The sequence below is a fragment of the Alligator mississippiensis genome, chromosome 15 (genome assembly GCF_030867095.1).
Source record: "Alligator mississippiensis isolate rAllMis1 chromosome 15, rAllMis1, whole genome shotgun sequence".
Taxonomy (NCBI): domain Eukaryota; kingdom Metazoa; phylum Chordata; order Crocodylia; family Alligatoridae; genus Alligator; species Alligator mississippiensis.
Window position 1 is genome coordinate 18,775,638 of NC_081838.1, and position 12,326 is coordinate 18,787,963.

The 12,326-nt window shown below is 51.1% G+C and overlaps 1 protein-coding gene and 1 long non-coding RNA gene across 2 annotated transcripts; both read left to right on the forward strand.

Moving 5' to 3' along the window:
• Positions 1–5,949: 5,949 nt before the first annotated feature.
• LOC132243318 (immunoglobulin lambda-1 light chain-like) lies at positions 5,950–8,897 on the forward strand. The gene is made up of 3 exons (XM_059719090.1): positions 5,950–6,379; positions 7,271–7,606; positions 8,575–8,897. The coding sequence occupies exons 1-3, from the start codon at positions 6,337–6,339 to the stop codon at positions 8,895–8,897; spliced, it is 702 nt and encodes a 233-aa protein (XP_059575073.1). The 5' UTR covers positions 5,950–6,336.
• Positions 8,898–9,016: 119 nt separating this feature from the next.
• On the forward strand, positions 9,017–12,033 carry LOC132245601 (uncharacterized). Its single transcript, XR_009457310.1, has 3 exons — positions 9,017–9,110; positions 9,191–9,243; positions 9,840–12,033. It is a non-coding gene; the product is annotated as an uncharacterized LOC132245601 (long non-coding RNA).
• Positions 12,034–12,326: the final 293 nt, after the last annotated feature.

The window sequence follows — 12,326 nt, forward strand, 5'->3', positions numbered from 1 at the left end:
CTCGGGGAGCAACATTTCTGCAGAGAGAAGCAATCTTTCCCAGTTGCCCCCAGGGCTCAGGTCTTGTTCGCTGCTGCAGCCACAGGGGCAGCGTCGAGGGCAAGGGCTGTGGTGAGGAGCTGCTCCCCGGGGGACGTCCTACCTGATAGCAGGCAGCACCCTGGAGTCATCTGAGGGACCTTCTGCTGTGACCATTAGCCTGGTGTGAGGGTGCAAAATCCATGGGTGGGCGGAAGAACATGGTGGTTGTTTCTTTTTTCAGCCTTATTGTAACAATTAAAATGCACAAATAAATAGCCACCACTGCTGCTTTCTGTCTCTACGGCCTGATCACAATATGGGTGAGAGGCTGTAATCAAGCTGACGTCTTTGCGACTGGTTTCTACCAGCCACCGCCTGGCTGATGAAGTTCAATTGACTTGTGTCAGCAAAGATCTACTCTGCACCTGAAGTGCGACTGGGGAACATACATTACCTTTCATTTTTTTTCAGTTAACAAAGGAAATACAAGCAAAATAACCACGGTCCTTGATCGCTCTGCTGTAAGTCTCTGAAATAAGAGACTTTCAACTTCTAATTTAAATAAAGAAACTGAATGGGAGTGATGGGGCTACCAGAAATGGGCAGGTGAAAGATGACTGAAAAAAGTCTTTACAGCCAGAGACAACACAGGCCTTCTCACATGGTCTGAAATGCTTCTGTGTCAGGGTTATATCCTTAGCCAATTTCTCCCATCCAGATAAACACCTGGGGCAGGATGGCAATAGACCTCTCCCTAACTTTAGGACAGAGAATGTCATCATTAAAATGACCCTTTTTACTTAATTTAAATGCTTCAAAGAAACATCATGCCTCCAAAAACACTGACCAGTTTTAAAGAGTCTGGGAAGTTTTAGGAGTGGGAAAGTTGGGCTATTAAGTCCAGGTTCTACGGTGGAGCAGGAAAAAAGTTGTCTCAGTTGGAAATGTGGTGGTAATGTTTCGAATTTGCTAAAAGAAAAATCTTCTCTTGCCTCCAAACCAGAAAGTTGCAGACGTGTTTTTGAACATTGAAGGAAAGAGCAAGTTCTGTGCACTAATGCTTAAGAACAGATTTGGAATAAAAGTAAGCTTTAAAAGCACAAGACAGTGAGATTTGTAGTGTGCAGAGCTCCAGGGAAGAAAGGGGCAGGGGGAGACTTCTTGAGATAAAGAAACACAGAGACTTAACCACAACAGAAGCAAGGACTTGTCAAGAGACAGAAAGACAGAGAAGAAAAGCACACGAGACTCCCAGGGACACTGATGTGGGTTCAGGGAGCCGTGCTGGTGGAAGATAAGTATCTGTCTTGATGTGTATTTTAGGGGATTGGATGTGTCATTAAAAGTTCAAGCTCTTATTTGCTACATTAAGATTCATGAATAAATACAGTGTTAAAGACCACTTTCACCACCCTCCCCACCTAGATCAGGAGTCTTAGCACTGCCCCTCCAGAAGCTGCCTCCAAGCGTGTCCCTTTCTGATCTTTCCACTCTCACAGGAGATGCAGGCGGCTGCACACTGCGATGTGCAAGAGCCTGGGACTACACTGTTCACGTCACCCGATTTAGTCACCACCGGCAGCGGACAGAGATGACCTAGAGGTTGAACAAAGCACATTCAACTCTCAGAGGCGTAGGAATCGCCACCAGCATGCTCCCACACAGATCTGGTATTTTAAAGAGGCACCTTCTGGCCAGCTAGCTTGTCTCAAGCCAGAAGAATCAAAGGCGATACCTCCTTCGTGTATCAATAATGAGCACACGCACGTGCACACAGCTGCTTCTCAGGGTGTTTCACAGATTCACAGAAGTTTAGGGCTGCAAGGGACCTCAGGAGATCATCGGGTCCAGCCACCCTGCTCTGGGCAAGAAAGACTGCTGGGGTCAAATAACTCCAGCAAGATGTGCGTCCAGTCTCCTTTTGAAGCTCTCCAGGGGACGTGCCTGCACCACCCCTGCTCGGCGTCTATTCCCGAGTCTGGTCACACAAACTGTAAAGAAAATTTTCCTTATATCCAGTCTGAAGTCTCTTTCTAGGAGTTTATGACCGTTGCTCCTGGTTTCCCCCTGGGGCGTTTTAGTGAATATTTGTTCGCCTAGCCCCTGATATATGAGTAAGCTGCCACCAAATCCCGCCAATGCCTTCTTCTCTTTTCTAGGCTGAACAGTCCCTCATCTATCAGCCTTTCCTCATATGGTTTGCTCTTCAGGCCTCTAATCATACGAGTGGCTCTTCTCTGGGCTTTCTCAAGCTCCTCCACATCCTTCTTGAAGTGCGGCACCCAGAACTGGACGCAGTACTCCAGCATACCAAAGAAACTGCCAGAGGAGATCTCAGAGCCCTTGGCAATAATACTCATGAAACAGTGGAAGATGGGTGAGATATCGGTGGACTGAAAAAGGGCTAACATAGTACCCTTCCTTAAAATGGCAAAAAAGGAGGACCTGAGGAGCTACAGCCTGGGATACCTGGGAAGTTACTGGACTATATCCCAAGGAAGCCCTGGTTTGAAACATAGCAGGAGAGGTGTCTGCACCCACAGCAACTTCTAAACAGGTTCAGTGCGACAGGGTCATGGGGTGAGAGCCAGTGATCTGAAGGGGGGGGAGAAGTAGCAAAGCCCGTGCAGTGGGTTCCAGGGTGCAGTTGCAGTGCACTGCCTTCCAGCTGCCTCCAGCTGTCAGTGCCCCAGGCCAGGCACCTTACATCTGGCCTGTAGATCACTGCTAACGATGAGCAAGGATGGAAATTAGGGTAAGATGTTTTTTCCCCTGGCGCAGAGAAGAACTTGGTTATTCCACTTCAACCTTTAGTGTCGTGTATTTGGCGCTTATTTCCCCTTCAGCCTCCTCTGTTTAGATAAAAATAGCTCTAGAGAGGGACAAAGATCTCAGTTCTTGTCTTCAAGTACATGTTCAAGGCTGTCTGTCTGGACCCAGCTGGGGAAGAAGCTGAAACTAAAGCCTCTCTCCACAAATATAGCCATGCAGGGCTATTAATTATACAGCTCCTGGGATGAGGAGACTCACCGCACTCCTTGTTTGCACCCACAGCAACTTCCATCTCTGCCCTAAAACACCCCAAGCAGCCCCCAAAACAAAGCCTCACCCTGAACCCACCATTGCTCAGACAAGGCCACCAAGAAATCAGATGAATGGAAGGGAAAGCAAAGCTAAGAAAGCAAATTAAACATCTTCCAAGTGATTCCTGAGCCTCTGTTTCATGGGCACAAGTGACTGGTGCATTTATGAATCGTGTCCCAATCACTTGGCCTAGGGATCTGGTCTTCTAAGTCACTTGGGGATGTGGCAGAAATGCCAGCATCAGTGCCCCTCTCCAGAGATCTGCCTCCACCAGCCTGAGAGGCTGGTGTTGAATCCCTCAGGGCGGGGATCTCCCACCTGGTCTGCATGACAAAAGCCTGGTGCCTGGGAGGCGAGGCTCTGGTCACCTGGGCAGGGGGGGAAAGACCCGGCCCTGCGCGGGCCCAGGTAGCCAGGGATGCTTGGGAGATTGGTCGGTTTGTGGCCAATATTGGCAGCTTCGATTGGACCGGGCTGCTGAGGTCAGAGAGGTTATTTAAGGGCCCGGTCCAAGAAGAAGGCAGCCATTAGCCATGTGGTCATCCAGGTGAATCTGAACCTGGCTCTTTCCTCATCACCGCATGCTCCAAGAGCACCCTGCCTCCAGAGGGAACTCCAACCACTTCTGGATGATGCGTGTGAGTAAGCTACTAGAGATCCGATTAGATATTTAGCTTCAGTAATTCAGATGCGTGTTTAAACGGCTACCACAGCCAGTCTTGTTTGCTCTATGGGATTCCTTTGATATTCCTGTAATAATTCTATGATACTGCTCTACCTTTTACCCTGTTTCCGCCCTACCGCTGTAATCAATAAAGTTCTCCTTTGTGACCGGTGTGGGAGACTTATTGAGGGGTGGGTCTAAATTATGCCGAGGAGGCCCCTTAGGTCTGTGGACTAAGGGAGACTTTCCTAAATAGCCCCTGGCTTGGGGAAGTGCCCCAAGTGCTTGTATTGGGTCTAGTACCCATTGGACGATCAGGCCTGTGTTCTCCAAGGTGCGCAGAGCCAGAAGTGAGTCCAGAGCCTTGGATGGTGGCAGCGGGACCCCAGGCTAGCGGGGATGCTCCAGGGAAGGGGTCGGCCGGACGGGAGGCACCCCAGGGAGGCACTCGGAGACTGAAAGGTGGTCGGGCGCAGGGAGGTGGGCGGCTCAACGCAGGTGCACCCCCTACTGGCCCGCCACAGGGGGCACTGGGAAATGTTTCCCCAAATACTTGTTGCAAATCTGAAAACAACAGCAGTCTCCCTGTGCCTGAACAAGGATACTTGTGCCAGAAAGCTTGCAAAGAACTTTGTTGCTGCTACTCAGTTGGTCTAATAAAAGATATCACATCTACCCAAAGAACCTGGCCTGCTGGAAATAAAGGTTTATCCTGAGCAGGGTGAAGTGCCAGAGACCGTGTGCAGACCACTCTGCCTGTCACTGCTCCATGGACATGGCCTTGAAAGGAAACCCCCTGCATCAGCTCAGCAGTGTGTGCACGGCCCCACAGGGATGATTCCCGCTGGAAGGGAAGGAGCTGTTCCTCCTCTGTCCTGGGAGGTGCCCCATGGACATGAGTGTGTGTCTCCAGCAGGAGCTCAGATGGAGGGAAAACACCACAGCCCTTTGTGTCCCAGGCACAGCCCGAGGGATACTCCAGCCCAGGGGCTTTCACAGCAGGTCCTTGCATGTCGAGATACTGAACACACCTGTAACCTGTGCAATTCAATTCACTGAAGTCTATCTACTCTGATCGATTCAATTCACCTGCTCCATGCAAGGTTGCCCAGAGCAGTGTTTCCCAAGCTGTGGATCGCAACCCAAAAGTGGGTCACAAGACTATATGAAAGAGTTACAAATAAGCTTTAAAATGGATCAACTAGCATTAAAATATGATTCTTCTTTAAAGGATAAAAACATGGGAAATTGTGGATCTTGCCTCACAGGCTGGCAGAGTTCCAGCTTGCAAGGGGCTGGTTGCCCCACCTCAGATACCCCCTGTGGCAGAATACCATCGCTGTCTCTCCCCAAACTCTGCTAGCTGACAATTTGGTTAGCATGGTCCCTGCAGAGGGCAGACACCTCGGGCACCATCAGCTTCAGGTAACCCTAAATTGTAACCTGAGCTGGATACATTCCTGAGGAAGGGGGGAAACCTGCTTCCTCTGCCTACGTGCCTGGCCTCACACACCTGGGTGGGGGCTTAAGCTCCCTATTGTTCTAAGCAATGCCAACATGACTGGGAGGGGGCTAAAGACCCTGCTAGTGTACCCGGCAACCAGTGATGGATTTCAAATTGGTTGGCTGGGAGCCAACAGTTGCTGGCCTTCATTGGATCAGGTAAATGAGGTCATAAGGACTACATAAGTGAAGGACTGCCCAGGAGGAGGGGCCGTAGCCATGATGAAAACTCACAGAGAGAAGTTGAACCATCTGAAACTCACTCTCTGTCTTGAAACTCATGATCAAGGAACTGCCTGCCTCCAGAGGGAATCTCCACCTGCCTGCGGGTGATACTCATGAGTAAGCTATCTGAGATCTAACAAGATATATAGCTTGCAGTAACTCAGATGCGTGATCAAAGGCTAACATGGCACTCTTTGCTCTAAGGTATTTCTCTGAAATTGCTCTACCCTGTACCCTCTTCCTGCTTATTAGTTTTTTAATTTCAAAGACAGAAATGGAGCTGCAGTGAATGGAGTGAGATGGACAAGTCAAAGGGGAAGGAAGAGCAAGGAAAGTCCAGGTCAGCAGCCTAGTACCATGCAGCCCTGCTCACATACCAAGACATGTTGTGTATGGGCACTTACAGGGACCTGTATCATCAGTGCGAGTTTTAAAGATATGTGTGGGTTATAGCCTCACCAGGTATATCCGTAGAGCTGTATAAGCATACTGACAGCAGGTCAGAGAGGTCCTGGCCTTGCTACCTTGCACTGGAAGCATCTCAGCAAGGTGAGAGGACACTAGGATAGGATTCAGTGGGCGGCTGGTTGGCTACAGGGGGGAGCTGAAAGATTTCTTCTTGCAAGAAACTCCCATCTGGTCAGATGTTATTGAGCAGGGAGTGGTAAGGATCAAATATCTCAGCATGTTGGAGGTCAGTGTCCCCTCCTCTTGTCAACGTGCCCACCTCCATGATGAGAAGGGAAGCACATCTTCTTCCCACGTGACCCAGGCTTTCAGAAAGAAGAGACCCGTTGAGCAGCCTCACAGCATCCTCCCGGCGCTGAAGAGACCACACCATGTCCTGCCCCTTGGCTGGGATCCTGCTCCTCGCCCTGCAGGGTAAGTCTTTCAGCTCCTCGGTCTTTTCTCCCCACATAATAACAATTCCCTTGTGCACAGGGACGTCCTGGCAGGATGGAAACACCCGACGGGGCTAGAGAGAGACAGAGACGGGAGAGTTACAGATTTCAGTCTCTGAGGGATGTAATACAATGGTGTGTGTGTTAAAAACCCTTTGGGAAACAGCACAGCAGTGCAGCAAATGATCCTCATCTGTGCTCAGTCCAAGCTGGGGGTGATGATATTGCACTGGACACTGGAACAGGGACAATTTTCAGGCCAGCCTGTTGGAGTTACAGTTTGTCGTTTCTCTCTGGGACACAGGAATCGTATGGGAAGAGAGGACTGAAAGGAGCAAAAATGGGTTTTGGGGGCTAGTGTGAGGGCTGCTTCTGGGGCAGGCATCGAGCTGCATGATACGTATGGGAGAGATTTGTGGTTGTGTTTGTTCTTGGAAGAAATAAGAGAGAAGCAGATTTCTGCATTGGTGGAAAATGGTGAATCATGGGCGAAGGTAGAAAAAAACAATTTGGCCCCTGTCTGACAACTCAGAGCCAGGGACCACTGGTGCTCTATACATGGAGAAGGGTCAGAATTCAACAGAATTCCCCCTTCTTCATTTACTACTTCATATTCCTGCAGTTTAATTGTTCTTGATGTATCATCCAATATGATGTTCCCTTTTATTCTCTTCATATGAGGCAAGTGAGTGATTTTCTTGTTTGCTTTCCCCAATAACCCCAAATACTGCCAATTCATAACTATCACAGGTAATTTCATGGTTTACTCAACTGTGTCACTTTAGTGAAAGCTGAAAGTAAACTGGGATGTTGCAGAGGGGGAGCTGACTGCACTGATCACCCCATGCATACACCGCACTTTCCTCTGCAGTGGCTGCTTCCCAGGAGCAGCTGTGGCTGCAGCAAAACCCAGCAGAGATCTGGATGACCTCAGGACAGACTGTGCAGATGGACTGCACTGTTTTGTATGAAGACTATCTTGTATCCTGGTACAAAGAGCATCAGGACGGCAGTCTGCAGTGCGTTGCCCAGACTGGTAAATCTGTACCTGCAAAAGGAAGATACTCAAGTAAAGTGAGCGGTGCAGGGAAAACAGTCTCTCTAGTCATCAGGGATCTGCAGGAGGAGGATTCTGGGGTCTATTACTGTGCCGTTGATGCCTTTACATATGCTGGCTTTGGGAATGGGACCAGGTTGATCATCTCTGGTGAGTTTCCAGCAGTTCAGAAATTGTCAGTCCAGAGAAAAGAGGTAAAAAACTTCTGCCCCCAACCCTGCATCCAGTGTCAGCTCCAAGCTGGGAGTGAGATCAGGGACAGCCAGGGCCAGGCAGTGCCCCGGGCAGGGGGTGGGAGCAGGAGGCCTGGGCTCTGGGTCTCACTCAAAGGACCCAGGATTTCAACCATCTCAGCTCCCAGCAGCGCTCACGTGGGAGCCCAAAGACATGGCCACAATTTCCAAGCGGCACAGCCTCAGCAGCCGAGAGCCAAGGACAGGGAGCTGGATGCTGGACACCAGAGAGAAATCTCCCCCCAACCTCAAGTCCTGCAGACTCCCCCTCCAGCCCATGGGGCTCAAAGGTCCAGTGTGAAGGTTCATGTCATGGTTCAGGCTGCACCAGGCAGTTTCCCCGTCTATCCACGGCGTGGTAGGCAGAGAGCACCTCCGCGTTCATGGCAGTGGATTTCCCCCCATGCCTCATGCAGAGACACAGAGAGAAGGGATGGAGGAAGGCAAGAACCGTGTGGGCTGGCACTCAGGTAGATGGGAAGGAATCCACCTGGGAGGTGTCAACTGATGTCTCTGGTGCTGCACTGCTTCTTCCCAGGTCTCATGGCCATTGGGGAAACTGAGGCACAGAGCATTGCAGCCAACACCGCTCCAGGGACACTCAGCAAGACAGCTTTTCTGTCTCCCCAGTTTACATTCTTCCCACCAGCCCAGGTCTCCCTCTGTGAGCTGTGCCCCAGGCAGCCCCTGCCAGCACTGACAAGAAACCCCTGGTAAAAATGCCTCGGTCCATGCCCTGTCAGGGGTTTGGTATTGAAACTGGAATAGACAAAGCCCCGGGCATCTCAGCTTTCCTGCCAGGGTGGGGTGGGCACAAGCTGTCCTGTGGTGAACAACCTGTGTTCCCCCATGGCCTCTGGCCCTGATGCTCCCACTCTCGTGCAGATGCCGCCCAACCCAGCCTTGCCATCTTGGCACCTTCCCCCAAGGAGGAAGCTGAGCTCCCAGACCCCGTCCCCCTGCTCTGCCTGCTCTCCCCGCAGGCTCAGGGTTGGGGGACACCTCTCTGGGACCTTGGGGAGGGGTCTCCAGGACAGGCAGATGCAGGAGCCCAGGATGGGGAAGGTGCATGGAGCATGACAACAGTCCCCAAAGAGAAGTGGGACACGGGGACGTGCTGCACCTGCACCGCCAGACAGGAGGGAACAAGGAGAAACATCAGTGCTGCCATGCCTAAGGGCCTGGGCACCATGTCGGAGGGTACGTGACACCTGTCCCTGGGCATCACCCCTGCCCCTCACCGCAGCCTCTGGGAACAGGACCCTCATCCACTCCAAGCCGCAGGCTCTGTGCCCTGCTCTCAGCCTCTCCTCTCCCCGCAGGTCTCTGCTGGGTTGTGCGCTGGGTGGGGCTGCCCTGCGTCGGCCTCCTCCTGCTGATCCAAGTCCTCATCCTGCTCTCCACCAAGTGCCCCCGTACAGGTAAGGCCCACAGCATGCTCTAGGGTCAAACCCCTGCCCTGTCTCTGCCCTGCTAACAGCCCTTGCTCTGCTTCCTCCAGCAGGGAGAGCAGCAGCAATGAAGAATGATGTGCACCCAAGGCAGAGCCCGGAGGTAACTACTTCTCCAGCTGTGTCACAACGATGCTCAGAACTGGGGTCTGGGTTCATCCTGGCCTGGTACTTCCAAGTCAGCTCTCCAGCAACTCAGTGCAGTCGCTGCAGTAATCACTGATTCCCCTCTTCCCCGCTGCTGTCAGTGCTGTGCTGGGTTTATGGCGCTGAACTGCTGTGTCCCACCCCAGAGGTGGCTGCATGTTCCTGGGTGGGACATAGTGCCTTGTGTGGAGTATTTTAGGGGAAAATCCAGGCCAGAGCATTTCTGACTCTGAAAAAAGTCCCAGGAAGCAGGTGAATGGATGGGGCCATGTGATCTAATGGGACACATCAACCTTGGCAGTCAGGACAGGACTCCTGAGTCCTCTTTCTGGCTCGAGTCTGGGCAGCTGAAATATCACGGCCAAGTCCTGGCCCCTCTTTGGGCCTCAGATTCCCCTTCTGCTTCCTTTCTATTGACCTTTCCTTATGTATCAGCACAATCCCTTATCTGGTGTTCATATAGCACTGAGCACTGTGGGGCGCAGACCTCAGCCGGGGTCTCCGGGCTGTGCTACCCACAACTGATGCGAGATCTCTCCTCTTGTGTTGCAGACAGAATATGCTGCTGTGAGCCACGGCGGCAGAAATGTTCCTGCATGACTGATGTATTCACATGTTCAGCCTTAAAATAAAAACTCTAGGAGCATGCGTGTACATGAGGAAGAAACACGTGACACCGAGCAGCTGCCCAGCGTGTGCGCATGTGAATGGAGGAGGGGGAGGAAGAGGGGGAGGCTGGCCATCAGACACAGGAGATCACGTCTCAGACCATGAGTTTCAATGTCAAGGACCAAAATTATATAGAGGAAACAGTAAAGGGGGCGGGACATGATTTTTATTAGGCAACAAGTACAGGCAGCTTTGGGCCAGGAAGTCAGCCTGACACTGCTTTCCGGTGAGGCGGAGCATGGAGCATGCATGCCCCATGCAGGCTCCCGCTGTCATGCCCCCCTCCCTCGTTTCCCCGGGCCTGGGTCCTCCACACACCAGGGGCTGAAACGTCTCCCCGCAGACTGCAGTCACCCCGGCCGCGCTGCCTCTCTCTCAGCAGGAAACCTCCCACCTCCTGGCGCCCGAGGTCGGGATCTCCTGCTCTTGGTCTCTAAAGCGGGGGCAGAGTTCACCCTTGCAGTCGCACTGTGGAGCTGGTCTGGCGCAGATCATCCCCGGGCACCAAGAAGCAGCGAACACCACGGAGCAGCAGTCAAGGGAACAAGAGGCAGCAGCTCGGCAGGGACCAGCTGGGGGTTTCCAGGCCCGATTCCTTTGTGCTCGAGACTTTCCCTGTTTCCCTTCCACGGGGGCTGAATCCAGGATCTCCAGCGGCGCTTCTGTCATGGTTATATCCTTAGCAAATTTCTCCATCCAGAAGAACACCCTGGGCAGGATGGTAATAGACCTCTCCCTAACTATAGCGCTGAGAATGTCTTCATTAAAATGACCCCTTTTACTTCATTTAACAGCCTAGAAGAGAAGTCACACCCCTAAAGTCACTGACCAGTTTCAGAAAGTTTGGGAAGTTTTAGCAATGGGAAACTTGTGCTTTCGAGTTCATGTTCAATGGGGGAGCAGGAAAAAGATTGTCTCACTTGGAAATGTGGTGGTAATGTTTGGAATTTGCTAAAAGAAAAGTCTTCTCTTGCCTCCAAACCAGAAAGCTGCAGAAATGTTTTTGAACATTGAAACAAAGTGCAATGTCTGAGAACTAATGCTTAAGAACAAATTTGGAATACATTTAAGATTTAAAAGAGCAAGACAGTGAGATGTGTATTATGTAGAGCTCTAGGGGAAAAGCTGAAGGGGTCAGTGAATTATTATATTGAGATAAAGAAACACAAACTTAAGCACAACAGAAACAAGGACCTGTCAGAGACTGAGAGGAAAGGAAGTAAAGAACCCAGCACTCCTGGAGACATTGATGTGGGTTCAGGGAGCCCTGCTGATGGAAGGTAAGTATGGCTAGGGACAGAAATTACACATAAACTGGTTTAAGTGATCAGAAACTGGTTTAAAACTGTAACAGAACAGAAGCTCAGTGCACAGTTTCAAGATGGCTTAAACTGGTTTAAGATAAATCTGGTTGAATGTAGCATCAAACTTAACTGATTTGGGTCAAACCAGTTTATGAAACTTCTTTCCCAGACCCATTCCCGGTTCTAGTTAAATCACAGTCCTGCAGCATCCCAGCATGCTTTGCAGCCCTGAGCTGGGCTGTGCTCTCTACTCCAGAGAACAGGGCTCAGCCTGCCCTTTCTTCCTAGCTGGAGCAGTGAAGACTGGATGACAAGGTGGGGAGAGAGGAAGGCAAGCCTGGCTGGGGATGCAGCCCAGTCTACAGGGTCAGGGAGTGGAACTCCCCCCCCCCCGTGCCCACATAAACCCTGGATGGGGTCTGGGGCCAGGGAGGAAGTTAAACAGCCCTTTCCCTGCTCAATCTTACCACTGGTTGCAAATGTGGACTACAAATCCCAGAGGCATGTGGAAGCAGGAAGAGGAAGTGAACACACAGCCAGAGAGCCATGCTCTGGCATCACCCTGCACCTGGCCTGACCCACTGCAGTCATGTGGCTGGATTTCCTGAATCAAAAGTGAATGTCTGTTCACTTCTGTTTCAATTTAATCTGTGCAGTTTAGACCAGCCTGCAAAGACTGAATCAATTTAGCCTCAGGCTTTGTGACTGTCCGTATTTAACCTATCTGTCTCTATGTGTATTTTAGAGGATTGGATGTATCTTAAAAAGTTCAAGCTCTTATTTGCTAAATTAAGATTCATGAATAAATACAATGTTAAAGACCCCTTTCATCGCCCTCCCCATGTAGATCAGGGGGGTTTCAGCACTGCCCCTCCAGACGCTGCCTCCAAGTGTGTCCCTCTCTGCTCTTTCCACTCTCCACAGGAGGAGATGAAGGTGGCTGCACGCTACAACGTGCAAGAGCCTGGGACTGCACTGCTCACATCACCAGATTTTGTTACCACCAGCAGTGGGCAAAGATATAACTGTTTGACCTGGTGGTCTCACAAAGCACATTAAATTCTCA

Coding starts and splice junctions, on each gene's coding strand:
- LOC132243318 (XM_059719090.1), top strand. CDS start 6,337: ATGTCCTGCCCCTTGGCTGGGATCCTGCTCCTCGCCCTGCAGG. Junction 6,380..7,270: donor CCTGCTCCTCGCCCTGCAGG/GTAAGTCTTTCA, acceptor TTTCCTCTGCAG/TGGCTGCTTCCCAGGAGCAG. Junction 7,607..8,574: donor GACCAGGTTGATCATCTCTG/GTGAGTTTCCAG, acceptor ACTCTCGTGCAG/ATGCCGCCCAACCCAGCCTT.